The sequence below is a fragment of the Muscardinus avellanarius genome (assembly GCF_963383645.1).
Source record: "Muscardinus avellanarius genome assembly, chromosome: 17".
NCBI lineage: Eukaryota > Metazoa > Chordata > Mammalia > Rodentia > Gliridae > Muscardinus > Muscardinus avellanarius.
This window is the reverse complement of record NC_137803.1, coordinates 56,875,645-56,889,527: the sequence shown is the minus strand read 5'-3', so window position 1 is coordinate 56,889,527 and position 13,883 is coordinate 56,875,645. Positions and strand designations below refer to the sequence as shown.

Sequence of the window (13,883 nt, the reverse complement as noted above, 5' to 3'; positions counted from 1 at the left end):
GTGGGATTGCAAATTAGTGCAGCCACTTTGGAAAACAGTATGGAGAATCCTCAGAAGAATGGGAACAAATCTACCATTTGATCCAGCAATACCACTTCTAGGTATCTAACCAAAAGAAAAGAAACCAAACTACCAAACTAATGCATGTGTATCTATGTTCATAGCTGCACAATTCACCATAGCCAAACTATGGAACCAGCCAAGATGTCCATCAACAGATGAATGGATTACAAAACTGTGGGATATGTACACAATGGAATTTTACTCAGCCATCAAAAAAAACTCAATTACATCATTTTCAGGGAAATGGATGGAACTGGAGGACATTATGCTAAGTGAGATTAGTCAGTCACAAAAAATAAGAAAGCAGATGCTTTTCCTAATATGTGAGAGCTAGGGAGAAATGGGTCATAGGAGGAACTCTAGATGAAAAAGGAAATCCTATAGAGGAGCAAACAAGACAACCTAAAGGAGGAGAAAGGAGGGGGGAAGAGGAAAATCTCTAAAACACACAATGTACTTAAACATATTGAAGTCAACCACTAAGCCGAGCAAGGGAAGGAGGGACGGGGAGGGAATGGGGTGGGAACTGGGTAGGGTTAAATCAGTGATGTGTACATGTTTGTACACACAAGTTATTTTTTTTTTACCACAATATGATATATGAATATAATGCACCAATAAAAATTAAAAAAAAAAAAAAGAAAAAACCAAAAAGTACAGAGGATACCCAGTGGGGGGGGGGGGAAAGAGTTAAAAAAGGGAACAATTTAAAAAATAAATCCAATTCACTGGATGTGGTGGCTGTACACAGCTGAAATCCCAGTACCTCAGAATTTGAGATAGGAGGGCTGCAGGTTCAAGGTTAGCCTCGGCAACTTAACAAGACCTTTTCAAAATAAAAACTAAAATAGGGCTGGGGGTATAGTTGGGAGGTAGAACGCCTTAGCAGTACACACACATACACACACACACACACACACTAAATGTCTGAGGGTGTAGTCAGAGGTAGAATGCCCCTACGTTCAATCCTCAGTATATATATTAAAAAAAAAAAAAAAAAGCCAGCTGTGGTGGTGCACATCTGTAACCTCAGTACTTGGGAGGTTGAGAAAGGAGGTTCACAGGTTCAAGAACAGCCTCAGCAATGTAGCAAGACAGCAATCTAGAGAGACCGTTTCAAAACAAAACAAAAAAGTAAAACAGCTGGGGTGTAACTCAGGGGTAGTATGCCTCTGGGTTTAATCCCCAGCTTCAAGACAGACAAAAAGAAAAGGATCCTATTCAAACTGGGTGAAATTAAGTCAGCCAACAGGTACTGGTGCCTCTTCTAACCCAGCGGTAGCCTGGGTTAGCAGAAGGGCATCGGGCTTCTCTTTAGCCTGGCCCTCAGCTCTGTGACTGAAGACCCACCTTTCAGTACGGGTTCGGGAAATTGAAGAAATTTCAGTTGACAGTAGTAGAGAAAGGAAGTGTCCAGTAGTATTGAGTGTAGGGATTGTATTTATATTAAAATAAAATAAAACTAATTTTTTAACTTTAATTGCTTTGCTTTAGTACTGTTTAAGTATCTTTCTGATTGTATCATTGTAATTCAATTTGTATAAAAACCTTTTCCCCACATCCCAAGATATTCCATTTCCTTTTGTGAAACCCACTTCTAAAATAAGCCTACCTGATTTTCTTTTTCTTTCTTCCTCTTCTTCTTCTTCTTTTTTTTTTTTTTTTTTTTTTTTGTGGTAATGGGGATGGAACCCAGGGGCATTCTACCTCTGAGCTACACACCCAGCCTGATTTCTTATTCTCTGTTTTGAAATAGTCTAAGTTGCAAGGAACCTCACTATGTAGCTGAGGTTGTCCCTGTCTCAACCTCCATAATGCTGGGATTACAAGCTTGCACACCCGGCTCTGATTTTCCTTTAATGCTCCACTCCCCACTCCACTCTGGTACTGGGGATAGAATCCACGGGCCTTCTACCACTGGGTTATACCCCAGCCCTATATTTTTTTTATTTGGAAACAGGGTCCCACTAAGTTGCTGAGAGCCTAAGTTGCTGACACTGGCCAGAACTGTGATCCTCTAGTCTCAGACTCCCAAATACTAGAATTACAGGTGTGCACCACCGTACAGGCTTCCTTTTATTTATTTTTTTTGGAGGGTCTGGGGATGGAATCCAGGGGCATTTGACCTCTGGCCTATACCCCCAGCCCTATTTTTTATTCTTTATTTTGAAACCGGGTCTCATTGAGTTGCAGAGGGCTTCACTAAGTAGCTGAGGCTGTCCGCAATCCTCCGGTCTCAGCCTTCCGCATGCTGGGATTACAAGCGTGCGCCCCACGCCCGGCTCCCCAGCCGGCTCAACACTGACTTCCTTCAATACTTTGTAACATCCTCTGGACTAACTGGAACTAATCACTGTTCCATTCAAGTGTCACATTCCTTTTTTTCAAATGTCTACATAAAAGTCATAATTATAAAGCAACATATTGTATAATACTGCAGTATACAATACTGTACTATACAATAAAAATGCCGATGTAAACACAGACAACACTCTTCAGGAATGCAGCACACTGCACACCTTTGGACATGAACTCGGTGACGATGTAGATGGGCTCTTCGGAGACGACGGCGTAGAGCGGGACGAGCTTGTCATGCCGCAGCCTCTTCATCACCTGCGCCTCCTGGAGGAACGCCTCCGGCATCATGGTGCCTGGCTTCAGGGTTTTGACTGCCACTTTGGTGGTTCCATTCCATGTTCCTTGAAAGCAATGTTGTTTATTATTTTAATTTGTATTTCAAGAGATTTTAAACCAAATTTCAAGGAACAGCAGTTATCTTAAGTACTGATACGTATTTTCTCACAAATTGTGAAATTTTAATCTGGCCCAGAATGACAAAAAACAAAAGTTCAGGCTTCTTACCCATCCATACTTCACCAAAACATCCTTGTCCTAGTTTAACCTCCAGTCGCAAAGATTCTCGAGGAATTTCCCAGGCATCTTTTGCTAGACCTTGAGTCTGGGGTTTCACAGTCGGACACACAGTTGTTAACTTGTGGCACAAACCATCAGCATGTTCTAGATAAATAAACTACACTGTAAAATTAATTGCTTACAAAAGTATGGTACAAAGAAAGTATATCAGTGTTAAAAAGTTTTTAAAATTGTAGAAAAACAAAAATCTAATGTCCTGTCAGTTTTACTCTAAAACCACAAACACAAAACGCAAGTTCTCTACAACAGGGCGTGGTGGCACACACCTGTTATCCCATCACTTGAGAGGTTAAGACAGGAGGATGGCAGGTTTGAGGGCAGTGTAAGCAAGCAGTGAGACTCTCTTATCAACCTAGTAAGACCCTGTTTCAAAATAAAAATAAAAGGTAAAATAGGGTTTGCAGTGTAGTTTGGAGGTAGAATGGCCCTGGGTTCAATCCCAAGTACCCCCCAAAAAAGTAAAGCTGCCTGCAAGTACCAAAATCAAAAGCAAAGAATGAAATACTGTTAATTTTGTAATTATTTAGTGGGTACTTAGGTTCCCGTTCTTCTGTTAATTCAGCATTTATAAATATTTCACATTAAGGAAGTCTGGAAACTTATGCAACTTTCCCAAGATCCATCAGTTAGGAAACGATGAGCTTCACAACCAGAGCTGCCACCTCCAGAGTCCTGCGTTGGGCCACTGGGGTTTATTTATTACCAGAGAGAATACTATCCTTGTTATTTCTGCTAACATGCTCATTTTAAGGCACCAGAAATCGAGGAGGAATTTCAGTTAGGGACTGAATTTTAACAAGGGCCACACCAAAGGAGCTAACTCCGAGTGCACCTGCTTCTGCAGGCGCTGGCTATGACCAGGCATACACCAAGCAGCCACGCAGACTCACATTCAACACGGCAGTTACATGGGCCACCGCGCACGGCCACATGGAGACCAGCGTCCACACTGCTGACGGACTGCGCTCAGTTTGTGACTAGCTGTCAGTGAAGAAATTACCATGGAAACGTCCCCTCTCCTCCAGGATAAAAACACTGCATCTTCAGACCAAATTTCATTGAATTTATACTTTAGGAAAGCTTACAAGATACAGCCTGTGCAGGGGAAGGTAATCTGGTATAGCTTTTTATGTTAAGTGTTTACCTACTTAATAAAGGTCAAAAAATGTTTGCTGTTATGGTTTGTAATCACAGTACAGGTTTGAGGCCAGCCTCAGCCACTTAACCAGACCCTCAGTGACTTGGTGAGAACCTGTTTCAAAATAAAAATTAAAAGGCCTATTGCTTAGTACAATAACAAAAAAATTTTCTTATATATTTTCACAATCTATTCTGGTATTTTTACATTATGAAATGAAACTTCAAAGTAAACATTATGTCAATAAAATAATAGGATTCCAATGACAGTGTGGTTTCGAGCACATTATCAAATAACCGATTCAGATATTAAGCATCACCTCCGCATTTTAAAACTAAAATACAAACCATGCGCACATATTGTGTGTAAAAAGTGTTAAGCCTTAAGAAAGATGACTTTTGAGTTTTGTCCTCAAAAAATAGAGCACGAGGAGCCAGGTGTAGTGGCATATACCTATAATATAGTACACGGGAGGCTGAGACAGGAGGATCGCAGCCTTGAGGTAAGAGAGAGGCCCTCAGCAACTTAGTGAGAATGTATTTCAAAATAAAAAATAAAATAGAGAGCCGGGCGTGGTGGTGCACACTTGGAATCCCAGTACTTGGGAGGCTGAGATAAGAGGATCACAGGTTTGTGGCCAGCCTCAGCTACGTAGTGAGACCCTCTGCAACTCAGTGAGACTCTGTTTCCAATTTTAAAAAAGGGGGAGGTGGCTCGGAGGTAGAATGCCCTGGCCCAATCCCAGGATATTGTTTTTACCTACCTGTGTAGTGTTTCACCAGCTTCTGCAGCGTGTCAAATGGCGCTCTGGTTGTGATGTAGTACCCACCGTTGTCAAGTTTCCTAATTTTGTAGTGTTTCACATTGTCACCCCTCACTTCATCCCAGTCACGGATAGAGAGGGAATAAGCACCTGGAAGAGACGCACACTCGTAACTTTCTCAGAATGCTAAGGAGATTGTACACAGCCGCTGATGATTCGCATACCTTTAGTAGTTTCACTTTCTCTTACTAAGAATATGCCTCGCTGATTCCCAGGATTCAGAAGTAATCTTTCAGCATCTTTTCTCCCCATTTTGCCAAAATACCATCTGGAAAAGATTAACGGTGCTTTGAGTTAGAAAGGTGTGAGGGCCAGAAAAATTATACACGAGTATCAGTAAGAATGGGATGGGATGGAGGATGGCAGAGCGGCTGCAGGCCATGACCTGCAATACAGTAAAACACACCCATCTGGATTTACCGAACCCAGAGGCCTTCCACCTCTGAGCTATGCCGCCAGCCCTTTTCATTTTGATTTTGAAACAGGGTCTCGCTAAGTTGCTGGGCTGGCCTCAAACCTGTGATCCTCCTGTCTTAGCCTCCCAAGTACTGGGATTCCAGGTGGGCAGCACCACGCCCGGCTATACATTTATACTCATTAAACAGAAATATTCCAAGTACTATTCTTAGTGTGCTCGCTAGTGCTCCCCTGGATCGACTACTCAATGTGCCTCTGGAACTCAAGCTGGCAGGGAAGAAAAGACAGCAAGAACAGAAAGGCCGTCCGCCGGCGGCGGGAGACCAGTGTGAGCCGGGGCCGCAGAGGCCGCTCTGGACAGCGGGCTCGCCTGCCACGGTGAGAGGAGGACAGGCGCTCGACCAAGAGGAGCGCGGGACTGACCGCAACGCCGAGTGAGTGAAAACGAGTCACAGGGCAAGGGGGACAGACAAAAGAAACAAAAGTAACGTCACAGATTAAGACAAATATACATAAATAAGACAACACGGACAGAGCAGCTACGATACGCACGGAACTTTAAGTGCTGTAATATGAAAACGAAGTAGTGTTTATGGATCTCGGATAAACTAGTTTGACCTAAAAGGTCACACGTACCAAAACCGACTTAACATTTTAAAACAGAACATCGCGTGCCTGTAGATCTAAAGCCAGGTTCCCCGGTTGCTAAAATCTCCCTCCCTCCCTCCCTCCCACCCTCACTGTACGGCGTGTGCACGTGTCTTCCTTTTTCTCTGTGTGTATGCGTGTGATCCATGCACGTTTGATTTTGCCTTGAACAGACCGACAACGGCCACGGGCTCAACCTTCCCCTAAGCACTGGGCGCGCTGCCTAGGGACGAGGAGGGGCTACGCAACCACGCCAGGCGCCTCGGTCAGATAAACACTGCTGCCACACGAACACAAGTGCACGTCTGAAGTGAAGGACCAGGGAAAGGTTGTTACAATTAAAAAAAAAGTGGAAGAGAGAGAGGGGGGGGGAGAGAGAGACAGAGACAGACACACACACAGACACACACACAGACTAAGACTGACTGGGCATAACCAGTGTGATTAATGCAGATGCACTTTACTCCTAAGTGGACACTATGACATTAATTATTAATTCTCAAGTAATATCTATTAATACGATACATTAGCTGTATTAAGACTGGTATGTAATTGTGTGTGTAAACTTGTGGTTAAGTAGATGTACACTAAAACATTTTTAAAATCAAAACAATTAATAAAACATGAAGCTCCGCGCACTCTTCAGCCTGGATGGAGTCGGCGGGCGCCACGTAGTTGCTGGGGATGTAGCCGCTCTTTCCTGTGGCGATCGATCTCGCTTCCCACCAGTCTCCTTCCCTGTAAGACACAAAACCACAATCACCACAAGGTACAGCCCTGCCCGACGTACAGTATATTCTACTCTTTTCTTGTCTGAAGCAAATGAGAGCCACTTCCATTTTTTTATTTCTGCATTCACTTGATCAAGAATTAAACGCAAAGGAACAATATTTAATAACAAGTTACATGAATTAAGGGAACCAAGACCAAGTGAAAGCACAATGGTGGATTTCTCCACATCAACAACAACAAAAGCCCCCAAATAACACACACTCGAATTTTAGTTATTCAATCTTTTCATGATTCTTTCAATCTAAGACAATAAGCTATACTGAATAAAGTAATTTTGGAGAAAAATCTTTCAAATTATTCATTTTTGACTGAATTTTTGTAATAGCCTAATATAATTTGAATATTGTAATACTCTCCCATTTAAAGTATACAATTCAGTATTTCTAACTATAGTCACAGACGTATACAGCTATCACAGAAACACATTTTGGAACATTTTTATCACCCTCAAAGGAGACCCTAACCCAATAGCTGTGACCCCATCTCCCCTTCCTACTAGCCCCACTCCCACCCCACTCGGCAGCTGCTAACCCACTGCCTGTCTCTATAGCTATGCCTATTGGGAGCATCTCATATATATGGAACAACTGATACGGCTTCTTGTATTTAGCATATTTTTTTCAATGTTAATCCATGTTGTAGATGTATCAGTAGTTCATACCTTTTTGTTGTTAAATTTTTTTTTTTAACAGTACATGAAATTTTAATATTCTTTTTTAGTCATCCTAGGGAAAAAAATCACGAGGCCCTAGCACTTCTAAAACAAAACAGTTAATGCACAGTAACAATTAAAAACTGAATTTCTAGAATAATGTGTACTTATAGAAATGTTATCTAAAAATTTCCCAGTAAAATTAAATTCTAAGTACTTGGGAGGCTGAGACAGGAGGATTGCAGGCTCAAGACAGCCTCAGCAAGTAGCGAGATTCTCATCAACCTAGAGACCCTATTTCAGAATAAAAATAAGATAGGGCTGGGGATGGAGCTCAGAGGTAGAATGGCCCTGGGTTCAATCCAAATAACACACACACAAAAACTTATATTTGAGAACTACATTGTGCTTTATAACATACAAGCCTTGATTTTTCCAAAATTAGTAAGAACAAACAGTATTAGCCTCTCAAAGGTGGTGTATATGAGATTTGCTACTGGAGACGACTGCTGGCACCATGACTGTGAGAACCAGTCATCTCCAGACACTGACAAACAGCCGCTGGTGACTTTGGTCTGAGAGAATGGCAAGCCAAACGCCACATTACAGCGATGAGACCATGACTCGAGTTCCCACAGGATGCTTTGTGACCACCTAAGAGTCCCATTCCTGTGTGTGTGTGTGTGTGTGTAGGGGGATACTAGTGACTGAAACCAGACATGCTTTACTCCCGAGCTACATCCCCAGCCCTTTTTAACAGTCTTGCTAAATTGCTGAGGGGCTCACTAAGTTGCTGCTGTCCTCAAATGCAACCCTCCCATGTCAGCGTGTCCTGTACTGTTGTTACAGGTGCACACCACCATGCTCGCCCTAAGAGGCGGCTCACTACAGCAGGGTGTGGGGGCTGAGCCAGGCAGAACACGAAGAGGCCATCAGCGAGAAAAGACATATGAACTGTATTTTGAAAGATAATCAGGGTTAGATAAAGGAAAGAAAGGAGGGTTGGGGTGTCGGTCCAATCCCTGGCAACTCCCTCTCCCTCTCCCTCTCCCTCTCCCTCTCCCTCCCTCTCCCTCTCTCTCCCTCTCTCTCTCTCTCCCACCAGAACAAAGCAAAACCGCACGCGGAGAGACAAGCAGTCTCCAGGAAAGTAAAGGGCCTGTGTGGAAGCAGGAAGGAGGAGACTGCAGTGCTCGGCTGGCAGCGGGGAGCGGGGTTGGGGTGGGGAGCGCACAGCTTCTTGTACCTCCAGAGCAACTAGTAGCTACTGCAGGCCTTTTGAACAGAGACATGATCATGTTTTATGCTGCAGAACATTAACTGGTTAGCAGCTGGAAACAAAGATGGAAGAAAAAACTGACTGTAACCTCAGCTACTTAGTGAGACCCTCCGCAACTTAGTGAGACCCTGTTTCAAAACAGGTCAGGGGGTGTAGCTTGGCAGTTGAATCCCCAGATTTGCAAAAAAAGATTTTGAAAAGTAATAGACTTGTATATGCCCCCTAAGTAACTCTTTGTGTGTGGTACTGGGGAGTGAACCCAATAACACACACAAATACCCTTTGGCTACACCCCAAGAACTTTTATTTTGTCTCTTGAAACATGGTCTTGCTAAGTTGCTCGAGTCTAAGTTGCTGAGATTGGTTCGAACCCGCAATCCTCCTGTCTCGGCCTTCCAAGTACTGGGATTGCAGGCGCGCACCACCAAGCCCAGTCTGCTCTTCATTTTTAAAGCTCTTCTACTGTTTATGGCTCAGCCGCAGCAACACAGTCTGTGTAAGTGGTAACTTCTGCCCACAGCAGGAGTAGGATGTCATGTGTCTCAAGAGGCCAAACTCATCACCCAGCCCAGGGACAGAGGCCCACCCTACACTCAACGTAAAGACCAGTTTCTATCCATATTTCCCTCACAGAACACTCACAACACTTACGTATTGTTGATGATTTGAAATCGTTCGCCCTTCTTAAACGAAAGGTCTTCTGTGGTTCTAGCTTCATAATCATATAAGGCCACAAACACAGTAACGCCACCTAGCAAAGAGAAAAAGACCACGGTAAACTATACAGATGAATTAGCTAAAGAGAAATAAAGACCTACTGACCAGCAAAGAACTGCAGACAATTCTCTCCCTACTGTTCAGAATTTCATTTTAGAAGTTGGGGCTTGGGGCACTGGAGTTTAAGTTAATAAGACGCTCCTTAAGACCTTCCACGGAACCACTGTCCTCTACAAATGCAAAGTTCTATAGACTTGGAAAAAACAAACTTAATTTTGACTTTAGAAGCAATATCTCTGGCTTGAAAAAAACCGTCAAATTTCAAATCATTTATCTGGAAAGAAAAGTACTAATGAGCACTTTAAACTTTTGGTATTAGTCTTTCCAGCTTCCTATAAAAAATAGGTGATAACCATTAACGGTAAGCATTAGGGCTTTATTATTTTATTTTATTCGGGGGGTGGGGGGGTACTAGGAATTGAACCCAGGGGCATTCTACCTCCGTGCTATACACCCAGCCCAATTTTTATTTTTTATTTTGAAACAGGGTCTAAGTAGCTGAGGCTAGCTGTGAACCTGCGATCCTCTTGTCTCAACCCCCTAAATACTGGAATTATATACATATACCACCCCCGGCTTCATTAGGGTTTTAGTAAGAACATTCATTATATATTTAAAACTAAAAATGTTTGTCTTAGAAATTAAATGGTGTAACTTATATGAATAAGCATAAATTCCAAAAATAGCTGTCATATTTTGTAATGTGATGAGCATACTGAACAGCCAGAACTATTATGTGCAACCAAACAAACAACAATAGAATAGATGTAGGTAAAATACATGACATTCCAGTGTTGAAAACTTTTTAAAGCAGGTATCTGGTTAAAAACCCCATAATACATAATTCTTTTTTTGAATCGTATATATTTATCATGTATAACACAATGTTTTGAAGTATTGTATGCATTATGGAATGGCTAAATTAAGTTAATTATGCACTGCCTCATGTATATCATTTTTTGTAGTAAGAAAAACAATATACTCTTAGCAAAAATTTAAGACAACAATACACTGTTATTAATTACAATGACCATTTTTTAAAAATTTTCTTTTCTTTTATTTTTTTGCTATGCAAGGGATCAAGCCCAGGGCAACATACAAGCTAGGAAAACACTCTACCAGTGAGCTACACCCAAACGTTTCAATACATGTATGTGCTACTCAATATAATTCCACTGACTTGTCAAAACTCAATGATGAGTTTATAACTATTCATCAATATATTTTACTTATCTGTTAATTTTTTATTAAACCCAATGGCATTCAACTTCTGATCTACATCCCAGACTCTCCTTTTTTGAAATAGGGTCTTGCTAAATTGGGAGGCTGACCTCCAACCCGCGATCCTCCTTTCAAGTGTTCAAAGTACTAGGACTACAGGTATGCATAACCATGCTCAGCCCATCCATCAATAGTTTTAAAGAATGGCAAAAAAGGGGGGGGGGCAAGTAGTAAGACTCCCTAAGTTTTATTGAGGTACAAAGTAAGAAGAGCTGAGCATGGTGACACACACCTGTAACACAGTACCTGGGAGGCTGAGGCAGGACGATCGCAGGTTCATGGCCAGCCTCAGCTACTTAGTGAGGTCCTCTACAACTTAGTGAGACCCTGTTTCAAAAAAGAAGAATAAGCAGGGCATGGAGGCACACACTTGGGAGACAGGAGGATCACGCAGGTTTGAAGCCAGTCTCGCTGGCTCAAGAGATCGTTTAAAAAAAAAAAAAAAGATATATATTATATATGCCTGGGAGTGTAGCCCAGAGGTAGAAGGGCTTCCAGAAACCCCAGTACCCCCCAACACACACACACACCAAAAAAAAAAAGAAGAAAAAGCTGGGCCTGGTGGCGCCCAGTTGTAATCCCAATACTTGGGAAGCTGAGACAGGAGGATTGTAGGTTTGTGGCCAGCCTAGGCTACTTAGTGAGGCCTTGCTTCAAAATAAAAAGAATAAAATATAGAGCTGGGGGTGTAACTTGAAGGTAGAATGCACCTGGGTTCAATCCCTAGTACTGAAAAAAAAAAAGAAGAAGAAGAAGAAAAAAAAAAGAAGCCAGGGTGGTGCACGTTTGTAATCCCAGCCCTTGGGAGGCTGAGACAGGAGGATTGCACAGGTTCAAAGCCAGCCTCCACTGGCTTAAGAGATCCTGTTTCCAAATAAAAAATATTAAAAAATAGGTCTGGGAGTGTAGCCAGGAGGTAGAAGGACCCTGGGTTCCATTCCCAGTACCACCACTAAAAAATAAATAAATAAATAAATAAATAAATAAATAAATAAAGTATAAAATAGGTCTGGGAGTATAGCCTTGAGGTAGAAAAGCCCCTGGGTTCCACCCTCAGTACCACAAAAAAATAAATAAAAATAAAAAATAAGGCCAGGCGTGGTGGCGCATGCTTATAATCCCTGTGCTTGGGAGGCAGAGACAGGAGGATTGTGCTGGTTCGAAGTCAGCCTTGCTGGCTTAAGAGACCCTGTTTCCAAATAAAAATATAAAATAGGTCTGGGAGTGTAGCCCGGAGGTAGAAGGGTTTCCAGGAACCTCAGTACCACCAAAATAAATAAACAAACAAACAAACAAACAAGCCAGCCAGGCATGGTGGCGCACGCTTGTAATCCCGGAGCTTGGGAGGCGGAGACAGGAGGATCGCACAGGTTCGAAGCTAGCCGCGCTGGCTTAAGAGACCCTGTTTCCAAATAAAAATATAAAATAGGTCTGAAAGTGTAGCCTGGAGGTAGAAGGGCTTCCAGGAACCACAGCACCACTAACAAACAAGCAAACAAACAAATAAACAAATAAGGCTGGGGTGTAGTATGGAAGTAGAATGCTCCTGGGTTAATCCCCAGTACTGCAAACAAAACAAAACAAAACAAAACAAAAACAAAGTAAATACTGTGAAACGTAGAGAGCAGTATAAAACCTGCAGTCTCGCCGGGCGTGTTGGTGCACACTTGTAATCCCAGTACTTGGCAGCCTAAGATTGGAGGATCATGCAGGTTGGAAGCCAGACTCAGCAACTTAGTGAAGCCCTGTTTCCAAATAAAGTATAAGGAGTGTAGCCCAGAGGTAGAAAGCCCCTGGGTTCCATCCCCAGCAACACACACACACACACACACACACACACACACACACACACACACACACACACACACACAACCTGCTGTCTCTAAACACAAGACAACAGAAAACCAAAGGTAAGAATACATAAACACACAGTATTAGCTCATTCAATTTGGCGTTCCTCCTAAGTTTTAGTCATGTACCAACTGCCTATTTGACATTTCTATTAAATACCTAATAACCATCTAAAACTTATTTTCCCCTTAGCCAGGCGTGGTGGCGCACGCTTGTACTCTCAGCATTCGGGAGGCTGAGACCAGAAGATCACAGTTCATGGCCAGCCTCAGCTACTTAGTGAGGCCCTCCGCAACTTAGTGGGACCCTGTTTCAAAATAAAGAATAAAAATAATAGGGCAGAGGTGTAGCTCGGTGGCTGAATGCCCCTGGGTTCCATCCCAGACCCGCAAAATAAACAAAAACAAAAACAAAACTTATTTTCCTTTCTAACCTGTATTTTCCAAATCATAAGGAAATGGTACTACTGTCTAGTCAGGTCCCCAATCCACGTCTATTGCTAGTACCATCAGTTCTATCTCTACAGTATTTTCTTTCTCTCTCGCTGGGTCTATGGGTACTAACCTCCTCCCCTGCTTCTGTATCGTGCTTCTCTACCACCCATTCTCCACAGAACTGCCAGGTTGTTTTTTTAAAAGGCATTCAACCATGCACACTCCTTTACTTAAACCTCTACAGTAGCTTCTTTTCAGCTTAGAAGTCCCCGAACTCCTCGTGAGTCTCTGAAGCCCTCGTGACCACGTCCTGCCTAGTTCTTCAATCTCACATCACACAACCCCCCACTTTGCTCTTTTACTAATCATCAAAACTTCCACAACTTTGTGTTTATCAGCTCTTCTCCCTAGAAAGCTCTACCCAGCTGTGTAAACAGGGCATCTCCGCAATCAAGTATGGCTTCAAGCAATTCCTTCCTGAGGCGACTCTTCCTGATCAGCCGCAGGGCCTCGCCACGTGTTAGTCCTCATCAGAACGTAAATGCCATCAGGGCTCTGCTCTCCTCTTTCTGTATCAGTTAATAAACACCTGAATGGAGTATTTCACATAAGGAAATCGTTTCAGGTAACTAAAGTATGTCTTTATCAACATTTATTTGGAGCACTATCTTTCCCAGACACACAGCTTGAAAACAGAAAACAATCTCATCTTTTGCTAATGACTGAGAAATCGACCACAGCCAGAGATTACCAAAGTACTCAGAGCTGGGAGGCTAGAGGGGGATCGCAAGTGA

The 13,883-nt window shown here is 42.6% G+C and overlaps 1 protein-coding gene across 1 annotated transcript in view; it reads right to left on the bottom strand.

Annotated features, from left to right (window-relative positions):
* YES1 (YES proto-oncogene 1, Src family tyrosine kinase) overlaps nt 1-13,883 on the bottom strand; it is a gene marked incomplete at its 3' end in the record, with an annotated part of 28,287 nt that overhangs the window by 10,918 nt on the left and 3,486 nt on the right. Inside the window, exons 2-7 of the mRNA XM_080714826.1 lie at nt 9,398-9,497; nt 6,663-6,761; nt 5,123-5,226; nt 4,899-5,048; nt 2,926-3,081; nt 2,583-2,762 (exon numbers count right to left, since the gene is read on the bottom strand). Coding sequence (XP_080570952.1) covers nt 2,583-2,762; nt 2,926-3,081; nt 4,899-5,048; nt 5,123-5,226; nt 6,663-6,761; nt 9,398-9,497 — 789 coding nt within the window. The remainder of the gene's footprint in view (nt 1-2,582; nt 2,763-2,925; nt 3,082-4,898; nt 5,049-5,122; nt 5,227-6,662; nt 6,762-9,397; nt 9,498-13,883) is intronic.